The 15,352-nt window shown below is 45.7% G+C and overlaps 1 protein-coding gene across 2 annotated transcripts; it reads left to right on the plus strand.

Annotated features, from left to right (window-relative positions):
• The first annotated feature begins 386 nt into the window (after positions 1–386).
• On the plus strand, positions 387–14,859 carry LOC310837501 (zinc finger protein RFP-like). Of its 2 annotated transcripts, XM_083724181.1 has the most exons (9): positions 387–880; positions 4,148–4,462; positions 7,563–7,658; positions 8,692–8,922; positions 9,043–9,065; positions 10,083–10,192; positions 10,629–10,655; positions 10,922–10,981; positions 12,700–14,859. In XM_083724181.1, the coding sequence occupies exons 1-9, from the start codon at positions 464–466 to the stop codon at positions 13,248–13,250; spliced, it is 1,830 nt and encodes a 609-aa protein (XP_083580307.1). In that variant the 5' UTR covers positions 387–463; the 3' UTR covers positions 13,251–14,859. The 2 variants fall into 2 exon arrangements, with proteins under 2 accessions (XP_083580307.1, XP_083580308.1); XM_083724182.1 differs by lacking the exon at positions 10,922–10,981.
• The last annotated feature ends 493 nt before the right edge of the window (positions 14,860–15,352 follow it).

Here is a 15,352-nt window from a genome sequence, read left to right on the forward strand (position 1 = left end):
ATTTCAAAGAATGGCTGTGTTTTGCTTCCCGTGTGGTTTCAGAAAGGGCTGGTTAAGCACGTTGAGCTTTAAAATGTAAACTGAATTGCATTTCTCCCCTGCCCCTACTTTCTGTGTAAAGGGCAGTCACGGACACACAGGATCCTGAAGTGCTCTGGGAATCTCTATACAGAGAGAGAGGTCTCTCTGCTCCAGGGTGTTTGCTTATCACAGCAACAACAGAGGCAGAATCAGCCGTGTAGTGTCAACGTTTGTGCAGCCACTTAGTTTGTGTGATTTCCAGGAACTGCCTGAGAAAAGGGGGAGGCATTAACCCCTCCCACATTTTCAGACCAATCCTGGAACTCTGACACCAAGACCCTGGCATCCCGAATGCAATATAAGTCCCCTCATTATGTGTTGAGGAAAGACAGCAAGCAAGCAAGCAAGCAAGCAAGCAAGCAAGAAAGAAAGAAAGAAAGCCATGGCTTCAGGCTCTCTCCATGACTTCCCTGATCAGATTTGTTCCATCTGCAAGCAATGCTTCGACGATCCAGTGACTATCGACTGCGGGCACAATTTCTGCCAAGCCTGTCTCCCCTCGCTGCCTCATTGGGGGGAGCCCGACAGAGACCCTTCCTGCCTGCTGTGTGGCGAAACCGTCCATCAAAAGAACTTCAAGCCCAACCAGCAACTGGCCAACCTTGTACAGCTGGTCAGGAAACTTCAGGAGGGGGCGAAAAGAGATGCCGAAAGGAAGGAAGTGAGCAAGAGTCACCAAGATCCCCTGAGGCTCTCCTGCAAGGAGGATCAAGCCCCCATCTGCACCGTGTCCAAATGCAACAAGGAGGACAAAATCCAGGATGTGGTTCTTGCAGAAGTGGCCACTCAAGGATCCAAGGTAAGAGGTCTCCACAAAGGAAGAGGACCGGGAAATAATTGGGTCTTCTTCCTGGATGTTCAAGCTGAAGATCACACACTCACACACTCACACACACGGACAGCTCAGTTGGTAGAGCATGAGACTCTGACTCTCAAGGTTGTGGGTTCAACCCCCACGTTGGGCAAAAGATCTCTGCCTCACAGAGGGTTGGACAAGATGGCTCCACAATCCTATGATCCCATGGTATTCCATGTACACTTTCATGAGGCCATTTGAGCTGCAGGGGAAAACTGAGACTTCTTTTTGTTACTTTGGGGGCCTGGGGGTTAAATTCGAACACCTTTTGTAGGGAGGGAATGTGGCAGTTGAGCATGGTGGAGGTTTTCCTCTTTTGTTTAACTCAGAACACCTTGCCATCACTTCTAGGAATGGTTCAGCCACTGCCATTGGCCATATTTGGGGGAATAGCAGAATCATCTTGGGTACGAGACTAAATGATGGCTAAGCAACCCTTGAGCTGATTTTGAGGGCATGCAGGGGGGTGGAGGGGACGGGAGAGGGAGAGTAAGTCTCACTGCATGTGCAGAAATCTGTTGCCCAAGCAGAGATGCTTTCAGCCCATTGTCAGGAACATCCCGAGGGGAAGTTGTTGAAGTCTCCTTGGTGTCCAAAGTGTAGGAACTGATAAAAAGAACTTCTGCAGGTGCGTAACTCCAAGCATGTAGGATGTTGACGTGTGTTTTAATCTGGCTTTTGGCTTACCTTGATTTTAATTAATTTCTAAATGTCGTAAATAGCTGCTTTTATCTCTCTCTTTTTGCCAACAATTATATATATTTTTATTTTTGTAAATGACTTTGAGGTTGTATTGCAATCAAGCAGGATAGAAACCTTTTGCAATAAATATGGATAAATAACTTAATAAATGCTTAAACCAATGTATCAGCCACCATCCAACGCACCGCCAAAATAAAAACAGACCAAAATCACAACATAGCTAAATGCATCGGCACATTGGGGTTCATATTTGATCTGTTAAATCTGAAGCTGTGTTTCTGACCCCATTTACTATAATGGGGAATTTTAAAATGGCTATAATCTCTTTTCCTTTTCACATAAGTGAGTGAAATATCTGAAGGGCTGTTATGTACTCAGCTTGGATCCTAGAACAATAGGCAGGTAGGATCCTAGAATGCTACAACTGATTGGCTTGCAGGAAAAGACCAATCAGGCTCCAGGAAGAAGTTAATCAGCCTATTAGGCTGGTAGGATCATAGACTGCGACAACTGATTGGAAAAGACCAATCGGGCTCCAGGAGAAAAGCAGAATCAGCCAATCAGACAGGACTCATTGTGTAAATAATGTACCGTACTTTTTGCTCTATAAGACTCACCCGGCCATAGGACGCACCTTGTTTTACAGGGGGAGAACAAGGGGGAAAAAATTCTCCCCCTCTCTGCTCAGCACCCCTTCAGCGAAGCAGCAGGAGAAATGGAGCCCCTTCCATTTCTCCTCCCGCTTCGCTGAAGGGGTGCCACGCAGCTCTCCCTCTCTACTGAAGCCAGGAGTGTCTTGCTCTCCTGGCTTCAGCAAAAGGAACCCAAAGCCTTTGGAGCGCAGCACGAGGTCCCACTGTGCTCCAAAGGCTTCAGGCAGCTATCCCTGAAGCCTGGAGAGTGAGAGGGGTTGGTGCGCACCGACCCCTCTCGGTCCTCAGGCTTCAGCGAAAGCAGCGCAAAGCCTCCGGAGCATGGAGCGAGCGCTCCCTCTGAGCTTCGGAGGCTTCGCGATGCTATCACTGAAGCCAAGGAGCCTGCATTTGCTGCATAGGACGCACACACATTTCCCCTTAATTTTTGGAGGGGGAAAAGTGCGTCCTATAGAGCAAAAAATACGGTATATAAAAGCCTGAGGTTTGGGGGGCAATTCAATCACTGTTTTACAAGCTGCAATAAAGAGCATGAAATCACTACAGGACTCTGAATATATTTCAAGGGCTATGTCACATGCAAGAGGGAGCAAGTTTGTTTTCTCCTGCTCTGGAGGGTAGCATGCAAACCAATGGCTTTAAGTTGCAAGAAAGGAGATTCCGACTGAACATTCAGTCTGTTCAGCAGATTCCTACGAGAGGCGGTGGACTCTCCTTCCTTGGAGGTTTATAAGCAGAGATTGGATGGCCATCTGTCAGGGATGCTTCAACTAAGATTCCTGCATTGTAGGGGGTTGGACTAGATGACCCTCAGGGTCCCTTCCAATTCTATGATTGTATGAAATTTGCAGGCAAAGTAGCCCCTCCAGTGGGAGAACAATTCATTGCCCAAGCAGAAATCCTTGTGCTGATGAAACAATTGCCTTAGTTCTATGTTGGATTCCATGCAATGTATTAGAGGACATGCAAGCCGACTCCATAGAAGTGATCTTTCTGGGCTGTTGGGAGAGGTGCTTTGTAAATTGCGGTGAACTGTGTATGTTTTTGCCCGACTGCTAATTACGTTTCTCTGAATTCTGTTTTAAACTCTTTTAAGTCTCTTGGAGACCTCTGTGCAACAAGTGGCTTATTATTATTATTATTATTATTATTATTATTATTATTCAAATAGTTATTATCCTACAGCAATTTACGCCAGCGTGGTGTAGTGGTTAAGAGCGGTGGACTCGTAATCTGGTGAACCGGGTTCGCTTCCCCGCTCCTCCACCTGCAGCTGCTGGGTGACCTTGGGCTAGTCACACTTCTCTGAAGTCTCTCAGCCCCACTCACCTCACAGAGTGTTTGTTGTGGGGGAGGAAGGGAAAGGAGAATGTTAGCCGCTTTGAGACTCCTTCGGGTCTGCTCTAGGGGAATATTTGTGCAGCAGACACAGGAAATAGTTTTCTCCCTTGCCAAAGGGAGAATCTCTTTCCTGTGGGCAAGCAACCAGAAAGCAGGCCTTTGGGGTTACTGGGACACTCTTCCAGCAGAGATTCAGGCATTAAGCTTTCGGGTATCCCTCAAGGAGGTTTCCATGCTGTGCCTGCACAGTGAGAGCCAGTGTGGTGTAGTGGTTAAGAGCGGTGGACTCGTAATCTGGTGAACCGGGTTCGCGTCGCCGTTCCTCCACAGGCAGCTGCTGGGTGACCTTTGGATAGTCACGCTTCTCTGAAGTCTCTCAGCCCCACTCACCTCACAGATTTTTTGTTGTGGGGGAAGAAGGGAAAGGAGAATGTTAGCCGCTTTGAGACTCCTTCGGGTAGTGATAAAGCAGGATATCAAATCTAAACTCTCCTAAAACATACCCATTCTGCAGGTGACTCAAGCTGCACCTCCTAACATCAATGCCACGAAGACCCCAGTTCCGGGCTCACCAACCACAAATGAGGAACAGGAAACCACTTGCTCCATCTGCAGGGAGTATCTTACAGACCCTGTGACCCTGGACTGCGGCCACAACTTCTGCCGGGGTTGCATCACCTGCTATTGTAAGATACTGGAAAATCAGGATGGGGGAGCGTTGAAGTGTCCTCTTTGCAAATCCCGGATCCAGAAGTGGAATTTTCGATCCAATTTGCTGCTGGCAGAAACAGTAGAAGGCCTCAAACTCCTTCCACTGAAATTATATAAGGTAAAGTAAGGTGTGTGGGGGGGTCATGCTGGGATCCTCTGTTCCTATTATAGTCAGTGCTGAATTATGAAGGGAGGGGAGGAAATCACCGTATTTTTCGCTCTATAAGATGCACCAGACCACAAGACGCACCTAGTTTTTGGAGGAGGAAAACAAGAAAAAAAATATTCTGAATCCCAGAAGCCAGAACAGCAAGAGGGATCGCTGCACAGTGAAAACAGCAATTCCTCTTGCTGTTCTGGCTTCCGGGATAGCTGCGCAGCCTGCATTCGCTCCATAAGACGCACACACATTTCCCCTTACTTTTTTATGAAGGAAAAAGTGAGTCTTATAGAGCAAAAAATACGGTATATCCCACCGTCCCCAGCTGAAGCTGGGCTCAGAGCGCCTAACAACAGAAGAGGCTGCTCGTGGCTAAGCCAGAAGCCAGGACAATGCAGCGATCCCTCTTGCTGTCCTGGCTTCTGGGATAGCCGCGTGCAGCCTCTCCCGGGCAGCAAGAGGAAGGCTCCCCCAAGAGCCGCGTTCCATTTAAAGAGCGTGCGGAGCGTGTGTACGGCTCTTGGGGGCTTTTCCCCGAGGAGGGAAGAGGGCTGCCCTTCTCTCTCGGGGAAAAGCCCCCAAGAGCCGCACACAAGCTCCACGTGGCTCTTTAAAGGGAGCGCTGAGCAGAGCCTCCCGTCTGCATTTGCTCCGTAAGACGCACAAACATTTCCCCTTACTTTTTAGGAGGGGAAAAGTGCATCTTATAGAGTGAAAAATACGGTACATATAGAAGACTCCGGATTCAATCCAGGGCTGGTTCTACATTGATCTTCTAAACGTGATTGAATATAATGTTCTCTAACGCTTAATGGTAGTTTTCCATTGCTGGCGGCTTACTGCTCTGCAGAGCCCTCTGTTAACACATTTTAAACATTATAAATGACGAGTGTAGATCCGCCCCGGGTAATCTCAGTCTATAAAATTCTGCCTGAGAGTTTGGAGAGTTTAATAATAATAATAATAATAATAATAATAATAATAATAATAATAATAATAATAAATTTATTAATTATACCACACTTATCTGGCGGGTTTCCCCAGCCACTCTGGGCGGCTCCTAACAGAATATTAAAAGCACAATAAAACATCAAACATCTAGCTTCTACACCCTTTGGATCTGACATTATTTGGCACAGATAATTTGTCCACAGCTACATTTGTCTTGTCAGGGATGATGATTTATACCCCGCCCATCTGGCTGGGTTTCTCCAGCCACTCTGAGCAGCTCCCAACAGAATATTAAAAACACAATGAAACATCAAACATTAAAAACTTCCCTAAAGAGGGCTGCTAAATGTCTTCTAAAAGTCTGATAGTTGTTTATTTCCTTGTCATCTGGTGGGAGGGCGTTCCACAGGGCGGGCCCCACTACCAAGAAGGCCCTCTGCCTGGTTTCCTGTAACCTCGCTTCTCACAGGGACGTTGTTGGCTGTATGGCGCAGATTAATGCTCAGGCTCAACAATGCATCTGCTTCAGATTTGCTCCAGATGAGCCTTAGTAGTAGTAGTAGTAGTAGTAGTAATAATAATAATAATAATAATAATAATAATAATAATAATAATAATTTTATTATTTATATGCAGCCATCAACATCAACCATTAAAAACTTCAGATGTCTTCCAAAAGTCAAATAATTATTTGACATCTGATGGGAGGGCTTTCCACAGGGCAAATTAAGATCCCAGGTTCAGTTCCTTCCAACTGGGCTGAGAAAGTGAATTAATTTTATCTAATATCCTACAAACCTGAAGGCAGCTTTTTGCTAAAGGAACAAATAGTTTGATTCACAATCAGACTGGCTCATATAATATGTATCTAAAATACTCAGAAAAGAGGTGGAGAAGGGGGATATGGCAGGCATCCCCAACCTTTGACCCTCCAGATGTTTTGGACTACAACTCCCATCATCCCTGACCACTGGTCCTGTTAGCTAGGGGTCATGGGAGTTGTAGGCTAAAACATCTGGAGGGCCGCAGGATCGGGGATGCCTGGGATATGGTCGTTATTTTCCAAGGAAGGAGTAGGAAGAAACCTCTGCAGATTTCTAGATCTTCATGCTCAGGTGAGACATAAGCCCTTTTGGGTCTGCTGCGTAGTACAAAGACATGGGGAAGATGAAATGTCACCACAGCAGTGGCCTATGCCGTCTTAGCTACCCGTGATCATGTCAATGTTTCAGACACACATTTTTAAGGAATCCTACAGGCTGGCCCAAAAACATTTTTTTCTGAAAGAATGGAATGACTTGATAGGGTGAACGTTTTCTAAGGAGATCTGTGTTTGGCATCATGTGGGCTGCCCTCCTGCCAGGACCAAATTATCGTTATGAGTTTGTCAGTGCCAGACCTCTGTAATCCCAGGATCCAGCAAGTGTTAGAATTCAATCAAGGCTTGGAGAGTTATGCTGTGTGCCAGACCCCTCTAATCCCAGGATCCAGCAAGTGTTAAAACAGGTATCAGCAACCTTTTTCAGCCGTGGGCCAGTCCACCGTCTCTCATACCATGTGGGGGGCAGGACTATATTTGGGAGGAGGGATGAACGAATTCCTGTGCCCTACAAATAACCCAGAGATGCATTTTAAATCAAAGCACACATTCTACTCATGTAAAAACACCAGGCAGGCCCCACAAATAACCCAGAGATATTTTTTAAATAAAAGGACACGTTCCACTCATGAAAAACATGCTGATTCCTGGACCATCCACGGGCCGGATTGAGAAGGCAATTGGGCCGCATCCGGCCCCCGGGGCTTAGGTTGCCTACCCATGTTAAAATCTAACCAAGGTTTCTAATTTTTGTAATAGCCATGTGAGTCTCCGGGGGGAGGTGTAAGGAGAACAAAAGAAGGGGAGATGGCAATTGCCCCTCCCTCAACTCACAGATAGTTGTATATATGTGTAAACAAACAACATATCATAAAGGCACCACAGTCTCTGCTGTGCCTCATTCCCAAAAGGAAACACGAACCCTGATGAGAAAGCGCCCGGAACCCCGGGAATCTCTCATCGCTCGGAGACTTGGGTGGCACACAATGTTATTTTCAATCTGTGCAGGAAAGAACCCAGAGCCAGCTGAAGTATTTGGAGAAAGAAAAGCAGAACCTTGTCAATCAGAAACAGTCCGAAGAAGAGGAAAAGGAGAAATGTCTGGTAGGTTTTTTTATTCAAGATCTTTGCAAGCCAAGGTTGTGCGTAGACAACAGACTTGCAGCCAAGGCAGGGATCGTGGGGCAAACCTGAACCCCAGAAAGCCTGTCGCTTTAAAACTGCCTTGCACTTGGCCAGACTAACCCGAGGCTATTCCACAAAGCCTTCTAAATCATGTATATAAAAGGTGAAGGTAAAGGTAAAGGACCACAAAGCCTAGGACTTGTTGATCAGAAGGTCGGCGGTTCGAATCCCTGCGATGGGTGAGCTCCCTGCTCCTGCCAACCTAGCAGTTCAAAAGCACGTCAAAGTAGATAAATAGGTACCACTCCGGTGGGAAGGTAAACGGCATTTCCGTGTGCTGCTCTGGTTTGCCAGAAGCGGCTTAGTCATGCTGGCCACATGACCCGGAAGCTGTACGCTGGCTCAACTGGACCTAATGGTCAGGGATCCCTTTACCTTTAAAGGACCCCTGACAGTTAAATCCAGTCTCAAACGACTAAGGGGTTGCGGCGCTCATCTCGCTTTACAGGCTGAGGGAGCTGGCGTTTGTCCACTTCTGCAGACTGTTTTCCCGTGTTGTGTGGCCAGCATAACTAAGCCGCTTCTGGCGAAACCAGAGCAGCGCACGGAAACGCCATTTACCTTCCCGCCGGAGTGGTACCTATTTATCTACTTGCACTTGCTTTCGAATTGCTAGCATAGCATCCTTTAAACCCACAGGCTGGTATGGCAGGAAAGGCTAGAACTTTCCTACTTCCTACTTTCCTAAAATTTCGGAACTAATCGCTTCTTTCCTTAGCCATTCCTTGCCCTGTGTGCAGCCTGAAAGTAGCTGTATGTTTGTGCAGTCATGGGTCAGCTGGATGTGTGTAAATGGGTCATTGCCTGTACTGGATGTGTGCTGTGTTGCCTGTGCATGCTGCACGTCTGATATGTGGAGCGGATTTATGTGTATGTGTGGAGGACAGAGGGTGGGGTTTCCATGTTTGTTCCAGGTGCATTTGTGAGACCTGTGTGGACGTTCTTCCCTCAGAAACAGTTAAACAAAGAAAAGCAGCAAATCAAAGACGCCTTTGAGAAGATGCAAAGTTATCTGGAGGAAAAAGAGAGTTTCTCGCTGGCCCGCCTGAGAAACCTAGAAAAGGAGATTAAGAAGAAGGTGGCGGAAAATGGCAACAGACTCTCGGAGGACATTTCTTACCTCACGAAATTGATCGCTGAGCTGGAGAAGAAGTGTGAGCAGCCTCCACAGGTGTTCCTTCAGGTGAGATGGAGTCAATGTCACCTGAACGTGACATTTAGTTTTCCGCAGAGAAAACGGGGCAAATCAGGCCTCCTGGTAACACAAATATGAGACAGACTTCTCTGTATCTTTCTCTTTCAGGACATCGAAAGTACCTTGCTCAGGTATGCAGCTCCTTCTCCTGCCATTACTGACTCTTAAAATTAAATAAATCCCTGCTTATTCCCCAGAAAGCCTTGATGCAGCTAACAGTAGCAAAAGCAGAATAAACAGTATAATGTCCATAGGCTGTAGGGCAAGGTGAGCAATAACTGGCTTATCTTCTTCCTTTCTGTTACACAGTTTTTAGTCTAGCTTCTACACCCTTTGGATCTGACATTATTTGGCACAGATAATTTGTCCACAGCTACATTTGTCTTGACAGAGATGATGATGATGATTTATACCCCGCCCATCTGGCTGGGTTTCCCCAGCCACCCTGGGCGGCTCCCAAAAGAATATTAAAAGCACTATAAAAAATACAATAACCTATTAAACATTAAAAACTTCCCAAAACAGGGCTGCCTTCAGATGTCTTCTAAAAGCCAGATAGTTGTTTATTTCCTTGACATCTGATGGGAGGGCATTCCACAGGGCAGGCGCCACCACCGAGAAGGCCCTCTGCCTGCTTCCCTGTAGCTTCACTATTTGCAGGAACGGAACCGCCAGAAGGCCCTCGGAACTGGACCTCAGAGTCCAGGCTGAACAATGGAGGTAGAGAAGCTCCTTCAGGTATACAGGGCTAAGGTCATTTAGGGCTTTAAAGGTCAGCACCAATACTTTGAATTGTGCTTGGAAATGTACTGGGAGCCAATGTAGGTCTTTCAAGACTGGTGTTATACAGTCTCAGCGGCCACTCCCAGTTACCAGTCTAGCTGCCGCATTCTGGATTAGTTGTACTTTCCGGGTCACCTTCAAAGGGATGAAGCACATTCTTGTGTGAGCCCAAGAAGCCCCTCTATATAGAACCAGGCTGTAGTCCCCTTCATTCCTCCCTCTCTACTTCCCCTTTTTAAGTAGCGCTGGCTACTTAAAAACCTTTTCAAACGACAGGTGCCACGCATTGAATCTATAAAGCGTTAGAGGAATTACCATTCTTTAAGCTTTCTTTTCGCAAAACCATCTTTCCTTCCCGGGTACAGGGAGAAACGAGCAGAGCATTCAGCAGACCTTTCCACCTGGTTGGAGGAGAGACTCAAGATCTGTTGTCAGAAAAATTCTGCGCTAGTAAACGCTATGGTGAAATGTGCAGGTATTTGGGGCAGCTCGGGAGTCGCGGGGGAGAGAGAGAGAGAGAGAGAGAGAGAGAGAGAGAGAGAGAGAGAGAGAGGTTGAGCTCTCAAAGATATAACTGTGGAGGAAAGTGATCTAGGGCCCGGGGTGGAATATGCAACGGAAACATCCACCCGGCTGTGAAAAAGGCAAAATTCCTTGCCAGCGAAAGGCATAGAAACAAAAACATTGCGGTGCCTTTCTGCGAATCGATGGTGCAAACCTGAGAGATTCTGGAGAGGCCTAGCAAGTGCATCTTGGAAGATTGCAGTAGAGCTGGAAACATTGCAGTAAATATGATTTTTTTTTTCAAAAAAATGAAATCTACATTATTTATTACATATTGATAAGCTCTTTGAGCGAATTTGTCATTTTTAAACCTAACATTTCCTTCCTTCTCCCACCTCCTCAAACAGATTCTCTGGAGGAAGCATTGAAGAAAGGTAATTTTCGGGGGACAGAATACCAAGGGATATTTTGATGGGATAAGTTGCCAGTGGGTCCATCTGCTGACCACAGAAAGTCACCCACTTTAAAACTGTAGCACATCTAATGTAATTCTAATTTATGTGATGATCTTAATCGAGGTCAAGTTGACATTTTGTACATTGCTGCTGCTTCTTGCTTGCTTGTGAGTCACACAAAGCAATAATCAACCTAAAAAAGCAAAACAACCCATGAAATACAGTACCTCATTTTTATATTTCAGAAGGTTTGAATAAATTTCTCACTCACACTACAGCGCCTCTGGAGCAAAAACTGGAGAAAGGTAATATTATGGAACTAAATGAGAACTAAATCTTGGTGGGAGATGGTGCTTGGAAAAGAGTCAAGGAGCAGAACTGGTTTTATTCTGGGAATAAATTCAGTAAATTGAGTAAATAATAATTGTTTCTTAACTGTGCCTGACATGCCATCCAAAAGTTAATTCATTCAGCATAGCCCTATATTTAAATGCCAATCTTAATTAGGGAAGTACTGTAACAGGGCCTTTTTTAAAAAAGAAGCAACCGCTGAAACATATATGATGATTGTTTTATTCTATTGCTTCTTAAACGAGAACTGAACAAAAGTAAGTTCTGGAAGAATTAGATGGAAACACAAGCCCTCCAATGAAAATAAGGACACCCAATGACACATAAAACATTAACCATAGTCGCTGAGAGCATGTCATTCAAATAAAAACTACCAAGTCTAACAAATGAGTAATTATTATTATTATTATTATTATTATTATTAATTGTTGTTGTTAATTGAATTTATATACCGCCCTATACCTGGAGGTCTCAGGGCGGTTCACAAAAAAGATCACAATATATAAAATCAAAATAAAAAGAATAACCCAATAATGCCCCACCCCAAAAAAGAGCTACATTTTAAAAGGGCATAGGATGTTGATGAAGTCAACCAAAGGCCTAGTTAAAAAGGAACATTTTTGCCTGGCACCTAAAGGGGTATAATGAAGGCGCCAGGCGAACTTCCCCAGGGAGAGCATTCCACAGACGGGGAGCCACTGCAGAGAAGGCCCCGTTCTCGTGTGACCCCCCTCCAAACCTCTCAAGGAGGAGGCACACAAAGGAGGGCCTCAGAAGATGATCTCAGGGTCTGGGTAGGTTCTTATGGAAAGAGGCGGTCCTTGAGGTATTGCGGTCCTGAGCCATTTAAGGCTTTATAGGTCAAAACCAGCACTTTGAAATGGGCCTGGAAACTAATTGGTAGCCAGTGAAATCGGACCAGGATTGGTGTAATATGCTCAGACCGTTTTGCTCGAGCAACCTTGCCGCTAAATTCTGCACTAGCTGTAGTTTTCAAACAGTCTTCAGAGTCATCTCTACGTATAGCTTTCAACCGTCCCTTATTTGGCGGGAAACTCCCTTATCCCAGAGCTGTGTCCCGCTGCTGTCCCTTATTGATGATGTCCCTTAAATTTCCCGGGTTTCATGCTCGCCTGGCTCGGGAGGGAAGCAGCGGCTCGGGGTCCTCCGCTGCGAGAGAGAGCGTGTGAGGAGTTCCATCGGCCCTTCCCTACCCGAGAGAGAGGGGGTGAGGGAGAGAGACTCTCACCCACGCCGCCCACAAGCCTGGAGGCGGCAGCGGTGGCGGCAGCTGAGGAGGCGGCCTGAGGGAGGAGGAAGAGGAGGGGATGAGGAGGCACGCAGAAGGGCGGCCACCGCAGCGCTGCAACCGCCTCATGCCAGATTGACAGAATCTGTCAATCTTACTCTTTACAATAGCAAAATCCCTTATTTTGGCTGCTGATCCCTTATTTTAGAGGCTGCTGGTCCCTTCTTTCCAGATCTGTACGTTGACAGCTATGATGTAAATATGTCTCTGACTGGAAATGGGTAGAAAGCATAGCTAAAGGTGGCGTTCCCAGGTGTAGCAGACCCGAAGGGATCGTTCCTTCTCATCTGCTTAGGAGTGTACGCTTACTCGCCGGGAGATTTAAGCCCACGTTTATTTTCCCTTTCTCTGTGTGCCCTTCAGTGAGCGTGACTCTGGATCCACAAACGGCACACCCTCTGCTCGCACTGTCTGCCGATCTGAAGAGCGTGAAGGTTGGGGAAGTGTCTGACGACCAAGCCGAGGACGAATTGTTTTGCATACCCTACGTGCTGGGCCGTGAGAAGTTCACGTCCGGGAGACACTGGTGGGAGGCCGAGCTGGATTTAAACGAAGAAGACAAGGAATACATGGATCAGGAGTGCTTGTGGATCGTAGGGGCGGCACGAGAGTCCTTCCAGGGAAATAAAGGTTTCAACCTGAGCCCTAAAGCTGGGGTCTGGGCTGTGGGGGTGAGCCCCTTTTCCAAAAAGCTCACTGCTTTCACTTCCCGCAAGCCAAGCCATTCGCACTTGGCGCATCGGGTGAGGAAGATCCGAGTATCCCTGGATTACAAAGCACGCCAGGTGGAGTTTTTTGATGCCAATTCAGGTGCCTCCATTTTCACTTTTTCGGCAGCTTCGTTCACTGGGGAGGCCATTCGTCCCTTTTTTTGTCTGGGGGGAGAAGGACTTGAATTGAAGTGTGGAAACTGAGCAGAATATTCACCAGCCCTGGTCTTTCCCTGAAAACAGATAGCTAGTGGAAGCTTTCCTTCTGGTGCAAATAGCAGCTGTGGGGGTGTATTAGGGCTGTGCTAATGGAAGCTTTCCTTCTGGTGCAAATAGCAGCTGTGGGGGTGTATTAGGGCTGTGCTAATGGAAGCTTTCCTTCTGGTGCAAATAGCAGCTGTGGGGGTGTATTTGGGCTGTGCTAATGGAAGCTTTCCTTCTGGAGCAAATAGCAGCTATGGAAGTGTGTATTAGGATTCTGCTGAGACCCCACTGATCTGCCTCATGGCCCCGGTTTGCGGTCCCTGGGTCTGCACATCACCCATGTGCAGACAGGGATGTCCCACCCCCTGACAGCCCTGGATTGCTCTGGGCTTTGCAACCCAATCCAGGGCTATTTGAACCTGACTCGGTTGATGCCCGGATTCCCCCCCTCCCCCAAATCAGTCTGATTCAGTTTGGGACTCAGCCAAACGCACTCTGCAGCCCTAGTAGGTACAGGAGGAGAAATTCGGTTTGATTTGCATGCTAATACAAAAATGCCAAATTTACACTCCCCATAACAATGTGTGAACCAAAGCCTATCTATCCTTCAAAATCCACACTTCTCAGAATGTTGCTATGCAGAATTTAGCAGTCTTCTAGCCAGATAATATGTACATTAGGGGGAATTGTGCTTAAAACCGCATATATTAATCACTATAGCATACAAACATGCATTATGTCTAGCGAAACTACTTGCAAAAATGGGTATATTGGCCAAAATTGCATAAGGAGAAATGCACACTAAAATCTCTATACTGAGCTTATCCACCTGGATTTTTAAAAATTCCAATCATATTCCTTAATCTAGTCAAGAAACATGCTTTTTTCTGATGAAAATATGAATAATCATTGCATATCCTATGCACTATTCTACATATGCATATGCACTCTAGAATTCCTAAAGTAACCAGTATAATCCAGCATGCTTGAATAATTAGTGCGTGAAGAGGTTAAAACCATAGAGTAAGCTGTCCTGCCAGGCTTCGTCTATTTTACTTCCCCCTCCCACCTTGGGAAGAAATGGGTAACCAAGCCTTTTGGATTTCTGTATGGAAGGATCTCTGAACTAGTAGTCACTCCAGCCAGCAGCATAGCTTTAACCTGCCTCCTTTGTTTCAGACCAGAATGGAGTTCTGAAACTAGCATTTTTATATACCAATAGTTTAGGTACTTTTGCATTCATGTAGTTGAGCAACGATTTTGACTGGCTGCGTATCTTTTCTGTCTGCTGTATGGAAAAGCACATGAGTTGCTTTGTAAGGAAACCATTTTATGTGGTCTATCTCTGTGCTGGGGAATCAATATAGCTTGGAAAGAGCTTTTTAAAAAGGGTTTACAGCCTATATTTCCATGCTTTTCTTTGCTGCATGTTTTGCGATGTTAAATCTCTGCTGGGGTTTTCTCACCAAAGGGTGTTTGCCCCAAACTTGGGCCTAGACTTCTAGTATGCCAATAACCAGCACATAAGCAGATACATTAAACAATGCACATTGCTGTATGTTTAACAGTATGTATCAATAAACTTATAAAGTTACTCTGCAGAAATGTACCACAGTATGTTGTTTTACTCTTTTATACTTATTATACATATACCATATTTTGGGGGGAAAGTGTATCATTATACATGAGCAGAGTGTCATTATTTTCCCACTGAAAAAACTCAAATTTATCTCTGCACATCTAGGGACAGGTGAAGAGATGCCATATAAGAAGAAGGGTCAAGTATGATTTTCTGACAAGATTTCCATACCTCTCGTTTAGAAACTAAGCCATAACACAAGGACATATGTTTTTTGAATTCATCTGTTCATCTTTCCAGATCCAGTGGCCAAAAAATAAAATAAAATAAAAATCAAACACACACATACACATTTTTAAAATAGGAGGAACGCTTGCTTACAGTTGCATGTGGTTTTTCTCCCCACAAAAAATAAATTTAATTTTTCATGACCCAAAACACTTCCTTCTCTAGATTGAAAGAGCAAGGTACAGTGGTACCTCAGGTTAAGTACTTAATTCGTTCCGGAGGTCCGTTCTTAACC

This window comes from Podarcis gaigeae (assembly GCF_964106915.1).
Source record: "Podarcis gaigeae genome assembly, chromosome: 2".
NCBI lineage: Eukaryota > Metazoa > Chordata > Lepidosauria > Squamata > Lacertidae > Podarcis > Podarcis gaigeae.